General features: G+C 36.4%; 6 protein-coding genes, 15 long non-coding RNA genes and 1 other non-coding gene across 22 annotated transcripts; 14 read left to right on the top strand and 8 right to left on the bottom strand.

Moving 5' to 3' along the window:
- Positions 1–155: 155 nt before the first annotated feature.
- SPOM_SPBC30B4.09 (uncharacterized protein) lies at positions 156–717 on the bottom strand (the record flags this gene model as incomplete). Its single annotated transcript, NM_001356214.2, has 1 exon — positions 156–717. The coding sequence occupies one exon, from the start codon at positions 715–717 to the stop codon at positions 562–564; it is 156 nt and encodes a 51-aa protein (NP_001343149.1). The 3' UTR covers positions 156–561.
- On the bottom strand, positions 274–1007 carry SPOM_SPNCRNA.570. Its single transcript, NR_150941.1, has one exon. It is a non-coding gene; the product is annotated as a non-coding RNA (long non-coding RNA).
- Positions 399–744, top strand: SPOM_SPBC3D6.16 (uncharacterized protein; the record flags this gene model as incomplete). Its single annotated transcript, NM_001356213.1, has 2 exons — positions 399–447; positions 506–744. 2 exons carry the CDS (start codon positions 399–401, stop codon positions 742–744), a joined length of 288 nt encoding a protein of 95 aa, NP_001343013.1.
- A 152-nt stretch (positions 1008–1159) lies between the features above and the next one.
- wsc1 (transmembrane receptor Wsc1) lies at positions 1160–4763 on the bottom strand. Its single transcript, NM_001021435.4, has one exon. The coding sequence runs from the start codon at positions 4097–4099 to the stop codon at positions 2975–2977; it is 1125 nt and encodes a 374-aa protein (NP_595526.2). The 5' UTR covers positions 4100–4763; the 3' UTR covers positions 1160–2974.
- On the top strand, positions 1183–2194 carry SPOM_SPNCRNA.1427. The gene has a single exon (NR_150309.1). It is a non-coding gene; the product is annotated as a non-coding RNA (long non-coding RNA).
- SPOM_SPNCRNA.5118 lies at positions 3084–3871 on the top strand. Its single transcript, NR_194474.1, has one exon. It is a non-coding gene; the product is annotated as a non-coding RNA (long non-coding RNA).
- Positions 3932–4252, top strand: SPOM_SPNCRNA.5119. The gene has a single exon (NR_194475.1). It is a non-coding gene; the product is annotated as a non-coding RNA (long non-coding RNA).
- Positions 4764–5053: 290 nt separating the features above from the next.
- On the top strand, positions 5054–7598 carry SPOM_SPNCRNA.1428. Its single transcript, NR_150310.1, has one exon. It is a non-coding gene; the product is annotated as a non-coding RNA (long non-coding RNA).
- sqs1 (G-patch and R3H domain-containing protein) lies at positions 5081–7619 on the bottom strand. Its single transcript, NM_001021437.3, has one exon. The coding sequence runs from the start codon at positions 7510–7512 to the stop codon at positions 5425–5427; it is 2088 nt and encodes a 695-aa protein (NP_595527.1). The 5' UTR covers positions 7513–7619; the 3' UTR covers positions 5081–5424.
- Positions 7620–7757: 138 nt separating this feature from the next.
- ldb1 (LIM domain binding protein) lies at positions 7758–9531 on the bottom strand. The gene has a single exon (NM_001021438.3). The coding sequence runs from the start codon at positions 9478–9480 to the stop codon at positions 8305–8307; it is 1176 nt and encodes a 391-aa protein (NP_595528.1). The 5' UTR covers positions 9481–9531; the 3' UTR covers positions 7758–8304.
- Positions 7767–8156, top strand: SPOM_SPNCRNA.5120. Its single transcript, NR_194476.1, has one exon. It is a non-coding gene; the product is annotated as a non-coding RNA (long non-coding RNA).
- On the top strand, positions 8264–9652 carry SPOM_SPNCRNA.5121. The gene has a single exon (NR_194477.1). It is a non-coding gene; the product is annotated as a non-coding RNA (long non-coding RNA).
- Positions 9653–9757: 105 nt separating this feature from the next.
- SPOM_SPNCRNA.5122 lies at positions 9758–10181 on the bottom strand. Its single transcript, NR_194478.1, has one exon. It is a non-coding gene; the product is annotated as a non-coding RNA (long non-coding RNA).
- A 62-nt stretch (positions 10182–10243) lies between these two features.
- SPOM_SPNCRNA.5123 lies at positions 10244–10825 on the top strand. The gene has a single exon (NR_194479.1). It is a non-coding gene; the product is annotated as a non-coding RNA (long non-coding RNA).
- SPOM_SPNCRNA.5124 lies at positions 10488–10986 on the bottom strand. The gene has a single exon (NR_194480.1). It is a non-coding gene; the product is annotated as a non-coding RNA (long non-coding RNA).
- Positions 10987–11164: 178 nt separating this feature from the next.
- mamRNA lies at positions 11165–11676 on the top strand. Its single transcript, NR_191367.1, has one exon. It is a non-coding gene; the product is annotated as an Mmi1 and Mei2-associated RNA (long non-coding RNA).
- mamRNA lies at positions 11165–11843 on the top strand. The gene has a single exon (NR_191366.1). It is a non-coding gene; the product is annotated as an Mmi1 and Mei2-associated RNA (long non-coding RNA).
- A 274-nt stretch (positions 11844–12117) lies between these two features.
- Positions 12118–12229, top strand: snoU14. The gene has a single exon (NR_197128.1). It is a non-coding gene; the product is annotated as a small nucleolar RNA U14 (small nucleolar RNA).
- Positions 12230–12555: 326 nt separating this feature from the next.
- On the bottom strand, positions 12556–15286 carry sol1 (SWI/SNF complex subunit Sol1). The gene is given in 2 exon segments (NM_001431019.1): positions 12556–15286; positions 15209–15286. The coding sequence occupies 1 exon segment, from the start codon at positions 15206–15208 to the stop codon at positions 12611–12613; it is 2598 nt and encodes an 865-aa protein (NP_001417924.1). The 5' UTR covers positions 15209–15286; the 3' UTR covers positions 12556–12610.
- Positions 12709–13446, top strand: SPOM_SPNCRNA.5125. The gene has a single exon (NR_194481.1). It is a non-coding gene; the product is annotated as a non-coding RNA (long non-coding RNA).
- On the top strand, positions 13718–14536 carry SPOM_SPNCRNA.5126. The gene has a single exon (NR_194482.1). It is a non-coding gene; the product is annotated as a non-coding RNA (long non-coding RNA).
- On the top strand, positions 14689–15183 carry SPOM_SPNCRNA.5127. Its single transcript, NR_194483.1, has one exon. It is a non-coding gene; the product is annotated as a non-coding RNA (long non-coding RNA).
- Positions 15287–15408: the final 122 nt, after the last annotated feature.

The raw sequence follows: 15408 nt of genomic DNA on the forward strand, positions 1-15408 counted from the left end.
CTCGCTTATACATTCTTTTGTAATTCGATAAGACTTTTTAAAAGTCCGTCTATGAAAGTTGCATTCAAACCATACAGTCGCTAACGCTATACTGATATTACCTACATCCTTTAAAATACAAATCCAACCACTAACTCATCACAAACATCCAACCCATCTAGTTACCATGTAAATCCACCTACCTACTGAATTTTCGATACAAAAAGTAAAAGGTGAATTAAGCAAATGCTTATTGGCCAATACCTGAAGAATTTCAATTAAAGACAAAGGGCCCACTCGCTAAAGTGAAAAAGATCAAAGAAAAAAAACGAATAAATAAATTTAAGGAAATCAATAAAAGACAAACGTGAGAGCAATAATCATCATAATAAAATGAACTTCACGAGGAACATGCATGAATGCGAACAGGAAGGAAAACATGTACCGATTATATAAATAAGTCGTTTCGTAATTAAAAAGTAATCATCTAGTAAACGTCCTCCAATAAACTAATAAGGAGGACAAAGGGAGCAAATTATTTATAAAGAAGAATGGCTTCCTCGCTCCATTCCCACCTCCCTTTTAACCGCAGCAGGCTCCAAGAGCTGCATTGGCGACAGAGGCACCAATGGCCGCACCGAAGCCGAACACGACGGCATTCCACATTCTAGAAAAAAAGTTTCCAGTGCTCATTTTAATCCTTCGACTCTGTTGTTTCTCCTGAAACGTCTGGGCCATCCTGTATACCTAAGAGAGGGAGAGTAAAAAAATATATATTAACAAACAGAAAACAGGGTTTTTAGTAATTGAACACGCAAGAAAACCAAGGATATGCTAGTCCTAATCGAATTGCTCGTTCGTTGATCAATATAAAAAGAAGGTTGATTCAACGGGGTCCACAATTAAGGTAGTTCTTAGCGAACAAGAAAATTAACCAAAAATTGGTCTTATGAATAATTAAAGGAATTGGATTTATGAAAAGCTACTACAAAGCTGTTCCGCAATGAGTTATAATGCTGCCTACTTAAGATCTAAGGATAAAGGCAGTAGGTAAGTGTACAGAGAAGTGGAAATCTCTCTCTTTTTATATATATGTGGGTGTAAATACGTGTGGGGGGAAGGCTGAACTACTACACGTCACACAATAGGGAAATTCGTCAATAAATGACGCAGCTGCGAATCCCTGTTTATTTACGCTTGCGAAAAGACGGAAAAAATTTTATTCAAATTCTAACAAGAATGTAGTAAACAATGATTAGGTGGTGCAACGATTTACACTAAACCACTTTCAAATCAAAGCGTTAAGTGATTGTGAACGTATAAATAAAAAATGGGATGGATTGAATTTGGATTATATGTTTAAATAATTAAGTGGAATTTAACTAAAAAGTACAACAACAATATCATGAGACGATCTAACTGTCAAGAAAAGAAAAGGAACATTTTTAATGATTCGGTAACAACCCAAATTCTTCTATAAAAAAACAGGACTTTTAACAGCAGCCTTTTCTTTTCGTTTTATCCTTGTTTTCTTAGCTTCGTCTTCAAGTTAAGGTCCTCAATGGGCCATTGATGAATAGTAAATCAAAAGAAAGGAGGGAATAAAGGGGGGAGCTGCATATAAACCACAGCGTATCACAACACAATGAATGAATGGTGAGATGGCACGCATTTGCATAATTGACACTGAGACTGACATTTGAAGTGCAAATTACGCTTGCATACGACTTTGGATACTTTATGCTTATAACTTGTTGGTTAATAGTCGTCCGTTAAACTTTTCTCTTTCTCTGTCAATTTTTTTCCTCTTGTTTCCTTATTTCCTGTTCCCTTCTCCCTAATGGTTTTGGAAGAGTAAAAGAAATAGGAAACTAGAAAAACCAAAGACGTACTTGACTTGTTGAAACTTATAAAGGAAAATAATAACCGCAAGTATCTCCCGTGCTAAGATCAAGTTGGTGTTACACAATATTATACAAAAAAGAACCATCATTTAATTTATCCATACATTGCATAAATGAACCTGACACACCAAGCACACGTGTATATAACAGGTAAGCAAACGGTATATATATACGATACATAGATATCCAATACATATACACCTGTCCACTAAATAGCATGAAAAAGGGACAACAAAAACAAAAAAAGAACAAGAGAAAGGATAAAAAAAGAAGATAAAGAAAGGAGAAGTAAATAAAAATAAAGTAAAAAGAAAAAAACCATAACGTGCACAAATTAGGTAGCGCCAAGATCTAAACAAATTAAGATGTAGACCAGGTGAAAAGTGGTTTTGTGAAGATCAAACACCAATCGACCAGGAAAATAAAGAAAAGAGAAAACTTAGCGTGTTCATCATATTGAGAAAGGGTAGACAAATGTACAAAAGATCGCTACTAGACAATAGCGTCAAAGACACAAAAACAACCAATTAGATAACAACAAAAAGAAGTAAGACAACGAGAAAAGAAAAGGAAAAAAATAAAGAAAGAAATAAAACCAGTTTTGCCAAAACAACTATTGCATAGGAGTTTAGCCTTTCCAAATTATCTTATTAAATTTAAAAAAAAAATCAAGGTTTAGCCGATAAATCAAGCCAACTTTGCTTTCTTTCCCAAGTCCCAATTTCATCAATTCATAATTGACGGTTATAGAAAATAAAGATAAAGCGAAAATGAATAAGAAAAAAATATGAAACTGATTTGTCACTAACACTGCAACGGTTTAACACATATTGAAAACAAATCCAGTTTCCCGAAAGAAAGATAAAGAGAAGAAGAAAAAGTAAAGAACGAATAAAATAAGGGAAAATAAATAAATAAGATTATGCCAACAGAGAACCGACCATAAAGAACTTTTTATCGTTACCAAAATGATCACTTTTCCGATCATATGCAAAAGATTTGTAGCATACGATTATGAAAGTCATAAACACCATAAAGAAGAAATAATTTTTTGGTTGAATTTAAATAAAGTAAAAAAGAAAAATGTTGTTTTAGTTCAAATTTGTGACACGCAATATCTTTCTCGAATAATCCTGACTGTCAGCCAAAGATTCACTTGATTTGCGATTCATCATGGCAGGATCCAAGCGAGAATCTAATTCACTAGCATAGGAGGGATATTTTCCTTCATTTGCCGAGTCGCTCATTCTAATTTTGAATCTCCTGAAATAGAAGTATAGGAAAATGCACAATGCCATTACCACGGCGAATGCCACACAACCGATAACAATACCCACAATAGCACCTGCATTCAAGGACGTATGGTTTGACGCCTTGCTTGCATTTAGAGCGAGGGCAGCCGTACTGCTTGGAACTTCACTACTGGTTGAAGAAGAGGAACTGCTTGGTGTTACTGTGACAGTAGAAATAAAAGTAGATGAGGACATGGTCGTGATAAACGACGAAGACGAAGATGGCCGACTAGAAGATGAAGAGGAAGATGAGCTTGAAGATGAAGAAGAATGAGAAGAACTGGTGGAAGACGTTATTGGTACGGAAGAGGAAGAACTAGAAGACGAAGAGCTGGAAGAAGACGAAGAAGACGAAGACGAAGAGGAAGAGGAAGAGGAAGAGGAAGATGAGGAAGAAGAAGAAGAAGAAGACGAAGAAGAAGAGGAAGACGACGAAGACGAAGAAGAAGAAGAAGAAGAAGGAGATGTTGTTGTTGTAGTTGAAGATGAGCTTGGAGATGATGATGAAGACGAAGAGGTCGTAGACGACACTGACGAGCTAGAAACCGTGGTTTGCAAAACCCCATTGCCAGTCAGATAAACCGACCAGTACAGATCACCACCACACATAAGAGAACCATAACCTGGACAAGGCGTTGTGCAAAGAGAACTTGAAACTTCTGTAGCAGTAAGTGTACTACCGCAATAACATTGATTATTACGGATAGCTACAAATGCTATATTATCAGATCCACCACAAATGTTGTTATAGCAATACGCTGGATCAAGATAGGTAAACGTGCCTTGTTCAGTTAAGCTACTATCCACGAGATAACAGCCATATTGAGTGTTCATGTCAGCCGCCACCAACCGAGTAGAAATTATCAAAAGGTAAACAAAAAATAGTAACCTCCCCTTAAAGGGAGAGGAATTTAAAAAGACCATGGAAATTAAATCGTGCGTAAGTATAATAGGAATGAAAATTAAAACTTAAATTTGGTAATAAAAATTTTGCCCTCAGTAAATTAAGTTGTTTTGTCTATAGACTAAAGAGAAAACAAATTATTGGACCAGTTAAGAGAAATATTATCAAAAGGCGCAAACCGAATGAAAGAAAAGAAAGATTGGGTAAATAAAATAAAGAGCGTAAAAATTCAAATGCCAATGAAGAAAATAATTGTTGCAAAATCACTTCTTTATCAACATGAAAAAGAAAACAATAAAGGATAAAGGCTCAGCAACGCAAAATCAAGAATTATTAAGACCGAGCAGTTGGTGAAAAGTACTCAATATCCAACTTCGTTTGTTCCGAAATTAAAAACAGAATTTAAAAAAAGAACGAATAAAAAGTAAAGAGTAAAGATTAATTCAGAATTAAAAAAGAACGCGAATTCCTGAAGTTCAACAAAATACTCGGGGACGAAAGTACAAACCCGTACCGAACTTGGCTATCCACAGAGCTTCCGTTTGAATCGTTTCTTCGAGCTTCCCAGGCTTGAAAACTCCTTTACTTTAAACAATACACTAGTTCCTTAATAAGGATACAGTGTTTGACAGATTGTCGTCAAAAAACACTTAAGAATTCGATTAGTTGTTAAGTGGAAAAGTTAGCTCCGACGGGCCCCATAAAGGCTGAAGTCAGTCGAACCTAGGCGAACACTATTGACCCTTACCGAAACGGTATTTTTGCCTTATACTATTTAACGAATGAAAAAGGCTCCGATTGATACTTGGTTGAAACTGCGAATAGTGCGATGTTGGGTATCACTATTGACCGATATTGCCTGTTAAAATGACCTAAACGTTACTTTACATAACTCCTTATACTGTATTACACGTGTTATATATTAAACGCTAACTGATTTTACGATTATCTTCTTTAAATAGCAATAATAACTCTGTACACTGCGATATCACCGTTTTGTAGAACTTCTTTAGCTGCAGTATGCCCATAGCAGCAACTTACATATTCAATTGCTCCTGTAGTGAGAATAATTATTCTGTCTATTTAAATGAAGTTTATATCTTAAAATAAAAGATAGTTATCTTTCTGGATTTCCGGTTTATCTCTTGAATGGAAAGACACCATGTCGAAGTACCCACGGTTAATTTTTTACTTCACATCAATATGTACAAATCGCTAATTTGAATATGATGCTTAACCTAGAATAGTATATATTTATATATATATATATATAAATTGGAGTATTATCTCAAGTAAATAAGACACAGCTGATTAGTTTCTCGGTTTGACCAGTCACCCTGGTTTTCTAACCTAAACCACTTCTGCTAACTTTAACAATAGCACGTAAACTATCTTTGGAACCTTCATTTTCGGGATGACCAAGTCCTTTACCTGCATACCATCCTAACTTTTCGAGCAACCGACGACCTGGATTTTCTTTGCTAATTTCAGGGGCATCTTCTCCAACAATTTGGCCATCATATACACGTGTGGCTTTACTCGACCTCACAGAGGAAACAGTCATTCGAGATTTCCTACCAGATTTGGAAAATGACTGATACTCAACCCTGGTCTGTAAACGCTCCATAATCCTGGTAAGTGAAACCAAATCCACACTAGATGCATCAAATTTATGAGTTTTGGAAAGCATAGTATACCGCTTGTTTCCAGATCCATAACTTCTCGACTTCAAGTTCAAATCGTTGGCAAGCGCATGAACCAATCGACGAACATATTTTCTGCATGGAGGAAGGGAAATTTCTTCAATGGCCGAGTGCTTAAACTGTTGCATCCGTTGATAAACATCATTTATAAATATCTTATCAATTCGTGTAAGACTAGCATTGTCAGAATCGGAAGAAGACGGCTTCTGGCTTTCGCGCAAAAGTTTCTTTTTGCTTTTCTTTCCAAGTAGCCCCTCAGAGCGGAGTTTCTCCCTTTCCGCTCGTCTTCTTGCCTTTTTGCTTTTATCTTTAAGCCATTGTTCTTGCAATTCAGCGTACAAGTTCATGCTCTCATCGTCCAAAGAATTGGAAAAGGCATCTCCCATTCTAGCGGCCACAGCCTTTCCTGCCTTTCTCTCTAATTTCTTTTGAGCTTTACGCATTTTTTTAGGAAGTTTGCGATCTTTTTTCAAACCTTTTTCTTCTTTTACCTTCGCCCCTTTTTTGCTTTGAGAAACTTTTTCCGTTTTTTGAGTTGAGGGGTTATTGTACTCTTCATCCTCACTGTCATAATCATAAATAGTAAAATCATTTTGCAAAGTATCTCCAATACTAAGGTATGCCTCAATCTCGGAATCATCACTAGCATCAAAAATTGCCAAAAGCTCTTCTTCATCTTCATCTTCATCTTCTTCCAAAATATCATCTTCATCTTCGGCTAATGAATCTGTATTTCCCACAAGTTCCGTCGTTAACTTAGCATAATCATAGTCATCTGATCCCTCATCAAATTCTAAAGATTCCGAATCTTCAAGTGAAAAATTTACTTTACCCTCTGTCTCATCGTAATTTGATATTTCAGGTTTTTCTTTCTCCTCTTCCTCCTCTTCTTTCTCTCCTTCTAGCTCTTCATCTTCGTCCTCATCATCATCATCTTCTTCTAAAACGGAGAGGTCGGCAAACTTGTTCATAGTAAACGTAGTCATTTTATCGGTGGTGTCATCAATATCAAACTCGTCTTCATTTTCGGTACTCAACTGCTCCTGTGCCTGAGCCAAAGGCGGTGGAGGTGCAGCGTTATTGTTAGCAATATCATCATTGACCAAGTTTGGAACATTTAGTATGTCTAAAGAGTCATCATTATCTTTAGAATATAACTCCTTCTCAGATTCTTGTTCTTTGTAACACAACTGCTCACTTTCTTCTGTAGATGAAATTTCCTTATCACTTGGTGCAAGATTTAAAGAATGCTGAATCAAAACATTTTCGTTCATGCTTTTCTCAGGAAAACTTGAAACTTCTACATTCTTGGTGGTATCAAACGCTTCCGCATATTCCGGAATTTTCTTTACTTTCAATGTATCACCTTTCGAAGTAATTGCTTTAAATAACACAATGTCCAACGCCTTTATTTCACCGGTTTTTGATAAATCTTCGCAGGACTTAACGTTGGTTTCCTTGGGAAGCATAATCTCTTTGCTTTGGTGCTTAGCTTCATTGTGGGCATTTTGTTCATCGATTAATTGACACAATTCTTCCGCCGGGTTGTAATTGTCCTTAGCACGTATAAAGGTAATTCGGGGCCATTGTGAAATTCGACTACTAGGGTTTAAACCAAAAGGGCTTTTAGAATTATTGGATCCCTTAAATCTTCGGATTCGTGTATCACCACGAAACCTGGCAGAAGTTTGTAACTGATCTAAAATCTGTAGATCATCAAAATTTGACATTGAGGGATACAAGTCAAAAAATATGATAAAAAAAATAATATATAATTGTTTTAATAAATAATGATGGTGAAATCCTAAATTGTGAGGTGCGTAAACCAAATGGTGGTAGTAGGATGGAGTCTTGGGGGAAAGTGCTTCATATAGTACACTAAACGATTTTGCCACGGTATTAAATACAAATTTCTAAATATTCAATTTACAATTTAACTATTAATTTCAAGTATACACGTCTATTTAAACTGAAGTTGAGGAGATTCATACATTGACCGACTCAAAGTTGAATATGAATTAACCGACAGTAGCTCATCATGTAATTATAAGTTATAAATTTTTGTATAAAACATATAAAACAGCCAAATAACTATAATGTAAATAGTGCAAGAAATAGAATGTTAGAATATAGAACGCTATACTAATGCAGTTTCTTTTACGTCCCTCGAGAGCAACGACAGGGGAAACGATTTGTTCTTGAAACAGGGAGCAATGTAAAAATACATAGAATTACTTTATAATGAAAAAAATTCCTTTTTATTTTAAAAGTATAAAAGAGAAGCGTCGAATAGGGAACGAGATGACAAATTCTGCATATGATGAGAACGGTAAGGAATTTGAAGTTGAACACATACACAAAAGTGTATTCAGAAAAAGGAATAAATAATGTAATACGCTCAAAAAAAAGAAAGTAATAGAAATTTTTCTTAAGAATTTCAAACTTAGACAACGAAAAATAACAGTGAGTGCAGATATATGTATAAGTAGCGAGCGAACCGAATATTAAATACAAAAAAACAGCTATACCTTGGTACGTTTTTGAGCGTTCAGCATATCAGAAGAATAGAAGTTAGGATTATTGTTGGGATTTTCACCTTCAACCATTGGGGAATGGGTACCTTGGCGTTTAATCCCCTGAAGACTATAGGGCGGAACAGAGGCAATCGGCATGGATTGAGGAAGAATTGATGGATCCATATTGGGGATATTATTTTGGTCCAAAAGACGATTAGCTTGACTAATTGCATTAGCAGGCATAGTGGGAGGTTGCTTGGCATAACGATAATTAGAGGCAAGACTAGCAACATCACCATTCCTAGGCGAGCCATTAAACCCCGAGGGGGCTGGATTTGCATATGGAATATTAGAGGAAGTAGACTTTTGCATTTGATGCTGTTGTTGTAAAGCTGTAGCAAATTTATGTAAAGCGCTAGTCGGACCCGATCGCTGAGCAAGAGTGAAGGCTATGAGATCGCGCATTCCCGAAATTGTTTCAGTAATTTCCATGAACCGCATGATGTGCGGTTCCAATCCATATTCGTTGACGGGTGAATCCGGCAAAAGAGAAGAAGATGAGTTAATATTTACACTTTCGGATGACGGATCCTCACTTTTTACCCCATCGTGTTGTATTTGATTTTGAGGAGGCCGCGACTGCGAAAGGGCTAGGGAAGCGTTTGTCATTAACTCGCGCAAAAGATACTCGGAATGTCCGACAGCTGAAAACTCTAAAGAGTCTAATTTTAACAAAGGAGCACGAAAGAAATGAGCCCGCAAGTGCCCCGATACAATTACCTGTACACCGCCTTGATACTGATATAAAATGCTTGCCCTTGACGATTCCACAAAATACCCATTGTTTGGAATGGCAAATTCCTTTGTATTTCCCAAAAGGAACGACATCTTTTTAAGTTTGCCGCAATAACTCAGATATAAGAAGCGCGGAAGTGCTGCATACGATAATTCAAACAATTTCGGCTCCTGGTTTGGCGAATCTTTGTAGTCGATGTTATAGCGAAATGTTCCCTTTTCAGTATAAAAATCATGCACAAATCGTCTCCAATACCCAATATCATCTTTCATGGTACTTTCCCATCCTGACATTAACTGTTCATTATATTGTAATAATCGCAAAACACCGTATCCTAGTATATTCGAGCCATTATGATACATCATGGACGCATAGTTTGCAACCATAGCTGCGAAATTTACAAGAAAGCCACCAGCGCTGCAGAATTGGATTTGTTCAAAGTGCAAAGCGCTTGTGAAACATTAACGGCCGGAGCCCGCCATGCATGGTTAACCCTTTAAGTGAATTAGAGATTGGCACGCTACGTTAAAGACATTTAGAAAATGTGATGCGCTGTGTTATTACAAACGGCTTGTATTTGGGTGAAGATAGCATCTTTCAAACGCCTGAATTTGTGATATAAATTAACATTTTACAAATTAAAATATAGAATAAAAAATTCCTTCGTAATTTACCTTGTTCCCATTTTTTACACTGATTTCGAGTATCAATATTAATGAGATCAACGCCAGTTTTCCGTATGCCCTTTATCAATGTTCTCTTATTTTGTTTTAAACACCACCTTTCAATTCGATATATTAAAAAGAATGAAAAATGTATGTGAGAGTATGTCAAGATAACTTGCAAAGTAAGAGTCAGCAGATTAATAAATAGAAAATAATATTTAAAAAGATTTAGGAATGTCTTGGTTTGATTATTTTAATATGTTGTAAGGTTCCTTTCCGAATGTATACAAGCAATCGTAGTTTACAGATCACAAAATCGGTAATTTATTTTCAGTGTCTCTATACATTATTACTTATTTGATGATTAGTTCTTGAATTTGAAGATCATCAAAATCATTGCCCTTACTAAATATTGTTGAAATAAAAATTTTGCATCGGTATTAAGTTTTGTGTTTGTATACCTCGAAATCAACCAAAAAAAATTTTTTAAATGGTGTCGCATAGTGTAATGTTTATAAATTAAGTAAAAAAGGCTTGATTTCAGGAAAGATTTGATATAGTTGATGTATCTCGAATTACTTTATTTTGAAAAAAAGCAATGAATGCGATATTGCAAGAGAAATCATTCATCAAAATTTTTTCGTTATACAGAACAACAGCACAGTTAGTATTTCTTGATAATACTGATTACAATTAATATGGTTTTTTTTAGAACTAAAATTGATTACTAATTCATTCTTTGGTCTAATTTCTATATCGTTTTTCGAAAATTACTACTCCATTAATGTTTCTCTAGCTGTTTTATTTACTTACTTTAAATATTTCTCACTATAGCACGTGAGTGTAACGAGGTAACAAAATTGACTATATGAAACGAGAGTTAGTTTCAAAGAAAAGGAAAAGCAGGTAATTCTTTTACGGTCATTTATCATTGATTTTTTAGGTATAAAAAAATTTTGTGTCGAAGAGTTGTGAAATTTTTAATAGATTACTCAACACATGATTTTCTAGATGAGAACTGTAAAGTGTGTTCTTGGTTGTGAAAAGAAAACATATAACGATGAATAAAGAAAAATAAAAATCTCGCTGTCCTATTTAATGTACTTCCATTTTTCGCGTTTTAATATGTTATAAACACATATCGAATTTAAAAGTGTTGTAGAGTTGTTTTGTTATAGTTTGTTACATTACTCCAACTTGCTACTTTCTAAAACGTTCTGTCCATATACCGTACTGCAAACCTCACCACCGTAATGCGCAAAAGTGCATATTTGGACACAAGCGATGTCAACGGTTGCTACACACTTCTTCCCCAACCACTCACATCCTTCCAGAAATTTGAGGATGAAGCAGGGTTAGGGTTTTAAAAGGTATATATACCGATCAGACGCCTTCATAAGCCAACGTTCTACTTCCATGAGTCTGAAGGAGCCACATCAAATTAATATGCTAGGACGCCAAAGTAGTGGAGACAAGAGGTTTATTGATTGATTATCTGATGTTGAAAGGCTTAGGTTCTTATCGTAAATGGCTTGTATTTTGTGTGTTACATTTATTGATATTAGGATGGTTCTCCTTCAGGCTCTTGGAAAGCGTTCGCCTGTATCTGTGTTGTATTTTTTGGAGAGATTCTAGTCTGATTCTAGTCGTTTGATTGTACAGTATGTCTGTCGTGTATGGTTGCTTTATTGTTTTTCTGGGATTAAGTCATCTTGGTGCAGTAATTGGTACTGTGTTGGTAGAAAAACCTACCATATTCCTTTTTGCGCTTGCTGTGGTATCTTTTTGACTATAGTTTGAGATTAACTGGGTGTTAAAGCTTAGTAGGGGGTAAATCCCGTACGCATACTGAAACCTTGAACTCAAACTGAATCTTTGTCGTTCTTTAAGTGCCTTGTTAAACTTGTTTGTAAAGGTATGTTCGCCGTATGCTGATTGATGTCTGAGTACAACGAAGCTGTTCTGATGATATTATTATGTCTTCTTTACCCGTCCTATCGACTATGACGATAACTTTGTCTCCACTATAGGTGGAGACCATACTTGCCAGTATCTTCGATGTCTGAATTGTTTTCGTTGTTCCAGTATCTTAGTAATCTCTGTATTGTGTATAATCTTTCAGTGTACTAACTTCTTTTTTAGGTGTATTTGTGCGAAACTTTCAAATTTCTTGCTATGCTTAAACTCGCGAACTAAACGTGTATGTTCTGTATGGTGAAAATAATGTGTGTTTTTCGTGTAGCTACTCCTGTACGTACGAGTTATGGTGGAGATTGGACTTTACATCCTTTTAGTTATAAACATATATAGTGCTGTATTGCTTTTTGGATTGTTCGGCGAAGGTTTTTTTTTGCATTGATCAACAGGTGATGAAATTTCCATTGAACATTCGCAGTTTCCCCGGAGCGGCATACGAACCCAATTTTGCCGCAGATGTCGTGCATAGTCCTTCCTTTGGATGTCTGATGTTGATCTTGCAAATTTTTCCTTTTTTTTTTTTTAATTAAATTTTTTTGTGTTGTGTTTGGCTTGTAGTTGTAGTGGTGATAAAGGTTGATTATCATGTTCTCCAATATAGAGTAGTTAAACTTTTTCTTGTTGTGATGGAAATTGTAGTCTGGTTGATTTATTGAATTCAGTCTATTTAGAATTGCTTGAAAATACTCTTAATAAAATTGTTGCAATGCGTAGAATGGCAATTAACTCTACATAGGTTAAGTAGTCTTTCTATAAAGTAAATAAATCATCTCTAAAAATTTGAAAGCATGTTTAGACAATATACATACAGAAACGCATCAGATTAACTAGAATGAAGACAAAAATATTAAACGTTTGGAAAATTATCTACAAATTAAATGCCAGATTTATCATCCGTATTTTCTAAAGACGCATCACTGTCCCCAGTTCGATCCAATAAATTTGAGATCTCTTTTAGAAACGAGGTTTCTGTTGTAGGAGCCAGCAAAACAGCGAGGAGAGTTTCACTTTTGGGGAAAGAAGATAATGAAATATTTCCAGCTTCCACTAAGCTCAAAAGTCGACGCACCGTAGATATGCCACTCTGAATCACATAACGAAAAGGATTCGTAGTAGGATACTGCGATGCTACACGTGATGGTGGATTAAGGGAAGGATGACCTGATAATAGTATGAGTAGGCGTAACATGGAAACAAAAAATCCCTCGCCTATATTACACCAATTTGCCGCTTGTTCCGATTGTTTAACATAGGAAACGGTAGCTGCTAAACAAAAAAATGACTGCTGCAATAAGGGTAACCTTCGCTCGCATATTTTAAGGCAGTGGCGGTTAAATTTTGGGACAACAGAAGCAAGAAGTAGAAAAAGGGAGTCTAAAAATTTTGGATTGTTATCAAAAATAGCTTGAAAGTTTGTCTTGTTGTTAGCATCTTTGGCTAGTAATTTGGCATAGGCATTAATGGCGGGACCAGCATAGGGATGGGTAGCAGGTGTGTAACTAGGTATAGAGGTTGGAAGGGTGTCATTTAAAATAGTTTTACTCTTCTTTCTGTTAAATGGAGAAAAAGACAAAATAAATAGTAAAACGTGACGAGCAACGTCGACATTCGGTAGAATGAAATTTTGAGAAAGTTGACAAAGTACGATTAATACATCTTTATGCAAATCCAAGGTATTTCTTGATGAACGTAGAAGGGAAGTGGCATGAAAATTAAGACTTTTGACTACACGAATGAGTAGAGGAAAAAAATCTGGATTTTGTACCAAAACGTTTTGGTTGGCCTCAAAGTGAGAGAGATTTCTAAAAATAACGAAAACAGCTAACAAATTTTGCTCCGAATTATGAACATCAATAGCATTGATGCTATCTTTTGTTTTGTTTTCGCTTAGTGAATTTGAAAAGTCTTCTCTGGAGAACTGCGATATCTCTACGCAACAATTGTAAAGAAGTTGTCTATAAGAAGGACGTTTATCGGCGATTTCCATTAAATCCTCATTAGGAAGAACAGATAGCAGATTATCAAGGCACTGAGTTGCAACGTCAATCAACGCATCAACTACATCCTGGCACTCACTTAACGGAAACATCCATTTTTGATCATTTGTTAATATAAGTAAAACGTTCATTGCATACGTTATTTCTTTTTCCAAAGTAGATTGCAGGCTCATGCACAAGGCTTGAATGTTTACAGTCCCCAGATCTACGATTGAAGGCATCTGAAGCCGAAGCAAAGATTCATCGAGCCTATACGTGGCCGCGACATTCAAGGGATAACCCAACATAGGATCGATGGGCTTTTTTATCGGTTGATAAGCAACGGGTTCGGCAGAATCAACAGGAGCTGCCGAAGAAGAAGTTTGAACGGTGGGCGGAGTGGGTCGAGTCGGAGCAGAAGGGTATGGTGGAGCATTTCTTTCAGAACTAACTGTGGTAGGAGCAGCTGGAGAGAAACGATTAGCGGTGAATGCTGGGGAGGGTGACTTTGAGTGAAGTGATCCATGCATAGAACCATTGGCATGTACAGCTTCTGGGGTGGTTTGGACCGGCTTTTGTGGATAGTTTTTTGGTCTGCTTTGAACATTCGCAGAATGATTAGCTTTTGCTTGTTGAAGTGATTTTTGTTGCTGTTGAGCAGCAAGCCATGCTTCTTCATATGGAAGCAGATAGGAATTGTAATATTGAATTAGAAGGGAAATAGCATCAGGAGATGGAAACCCCAAGGAAGCAGAAATTTTTGGCCAAAAATTATGAGCTGAGACTTGTCGAGATCCACCGGCACGCATAACCAAGGCGTACAGCATCATTAAATTAATAGGCGTATTATTTATTTGAGGATAAGATTTGATTGGCGTCCCCCGCTTTTCCATAAAAGAAATAAGGCTAACCATGAATTTGTCAAAACTAGCAGCATAAGCAGGCGTTAGTTGATTAGCATTACCAGAGGGAGTATTTGGGGAAGGTGCAGGTTGAGGAGTTTGTCTTACAGCTGGGTGGGCATTGATGCCAATTTGATTAGGAGGAATTTGTTGAGAGAGTAAGGCCTCTCTGCTTTGCATTTGTCGTTGATAAAGTTGTTGCTGCTGTTGCTGTTGTTGTTGCTGCTGCATTGCAGCCTCTTTTTCTTGTTGAAACGGGATCCGACTTGAAGGCATCATGGGACTAGAGTATTTCACAGATCCAGAGCCATTCCATGCACCGTTAGAGGCGAAATCAAATGATTGATTTGGCAAATTACGTTGAGTTGATGGAGATTGTCGGAAGGGCTGTGAATGAGCCAAATTGTTAGGCTCATTCTCGGAAGTATTCATCATGTTTGCATTTCCATATTCTGCTGCATACATCCCTTGGCTTGTCGAAAAGCGTTGAGGATACGCAGGTTGTTCTTCCTGAGTATTATAACTTTGACCTTGCGTGGGATATGATACTGCGGTTGGATAATCACTCGCAGGAACAAACCCTTGATTATTCATGATTCCTCATACTAAATCAAACAAAGAGTAAAGGGACCTTAAAATACACGTTTCAATATATTAACGTCTAAGGCGCTTGGCAGCTGAAAGTGCTTGAAAAGCAGACGAAGTGCATATAACGAGTTGTTTAGTGCTGCCTTTAAGAACCTAATCTGTGTGTTTCAGAAAATGCTTAAATTCCTAAAAAATCTTTACACTCA

The sequence above is a fragment of the Schizosaccharomyces pombe genome (genome assembly GCF_000002945.2).
Source record: "Schizosaccharomyces pombe strain 972h- genome assembly, chromosome: II".
Classification (NCBI taxonomy): domain Eukaryota; kingdom Fungi; phylum Ascomycota; class Schizosaccharomycetes; order Schizosaccharomycetales; family Schizosaccharomycetaceae; genus Schizosaccharomyces; species Schizosaccharomyces pombe.

What these genes read in the sequence shown, in the direction of transcription:
- wsc1 (NM_001021435.4), bottom strand. Translation starts at nt 4,099, where the DNA reads ATGGTCTTTTTAAATTCCTCTCCCTTTAAGGGGAGGTTACTATTTTTT.
- sqs1 (NM_001021437.3), bottom strand. Translation starts at nt 7,512, where the DNA reads ATGTCAAATTTTGATGATCTACAGATTTTAGATCAGTTACAAACTTCT.
- ldb1 (NM_001021438.3), bottom strand. Translation starts at nt 9,480, where the DNA reads ATGGTTGCAAACTATGCGTCCATGATGTATCATAATGGCTCGAATATA.
- sol1 (NM_001431019.1), bottom strand. Translation starts at nt 15,208, where the DNA reads ATGAATAATCAAGGGTTTGTTCCTGCGAGTGATTATCCAACCGCAGTA.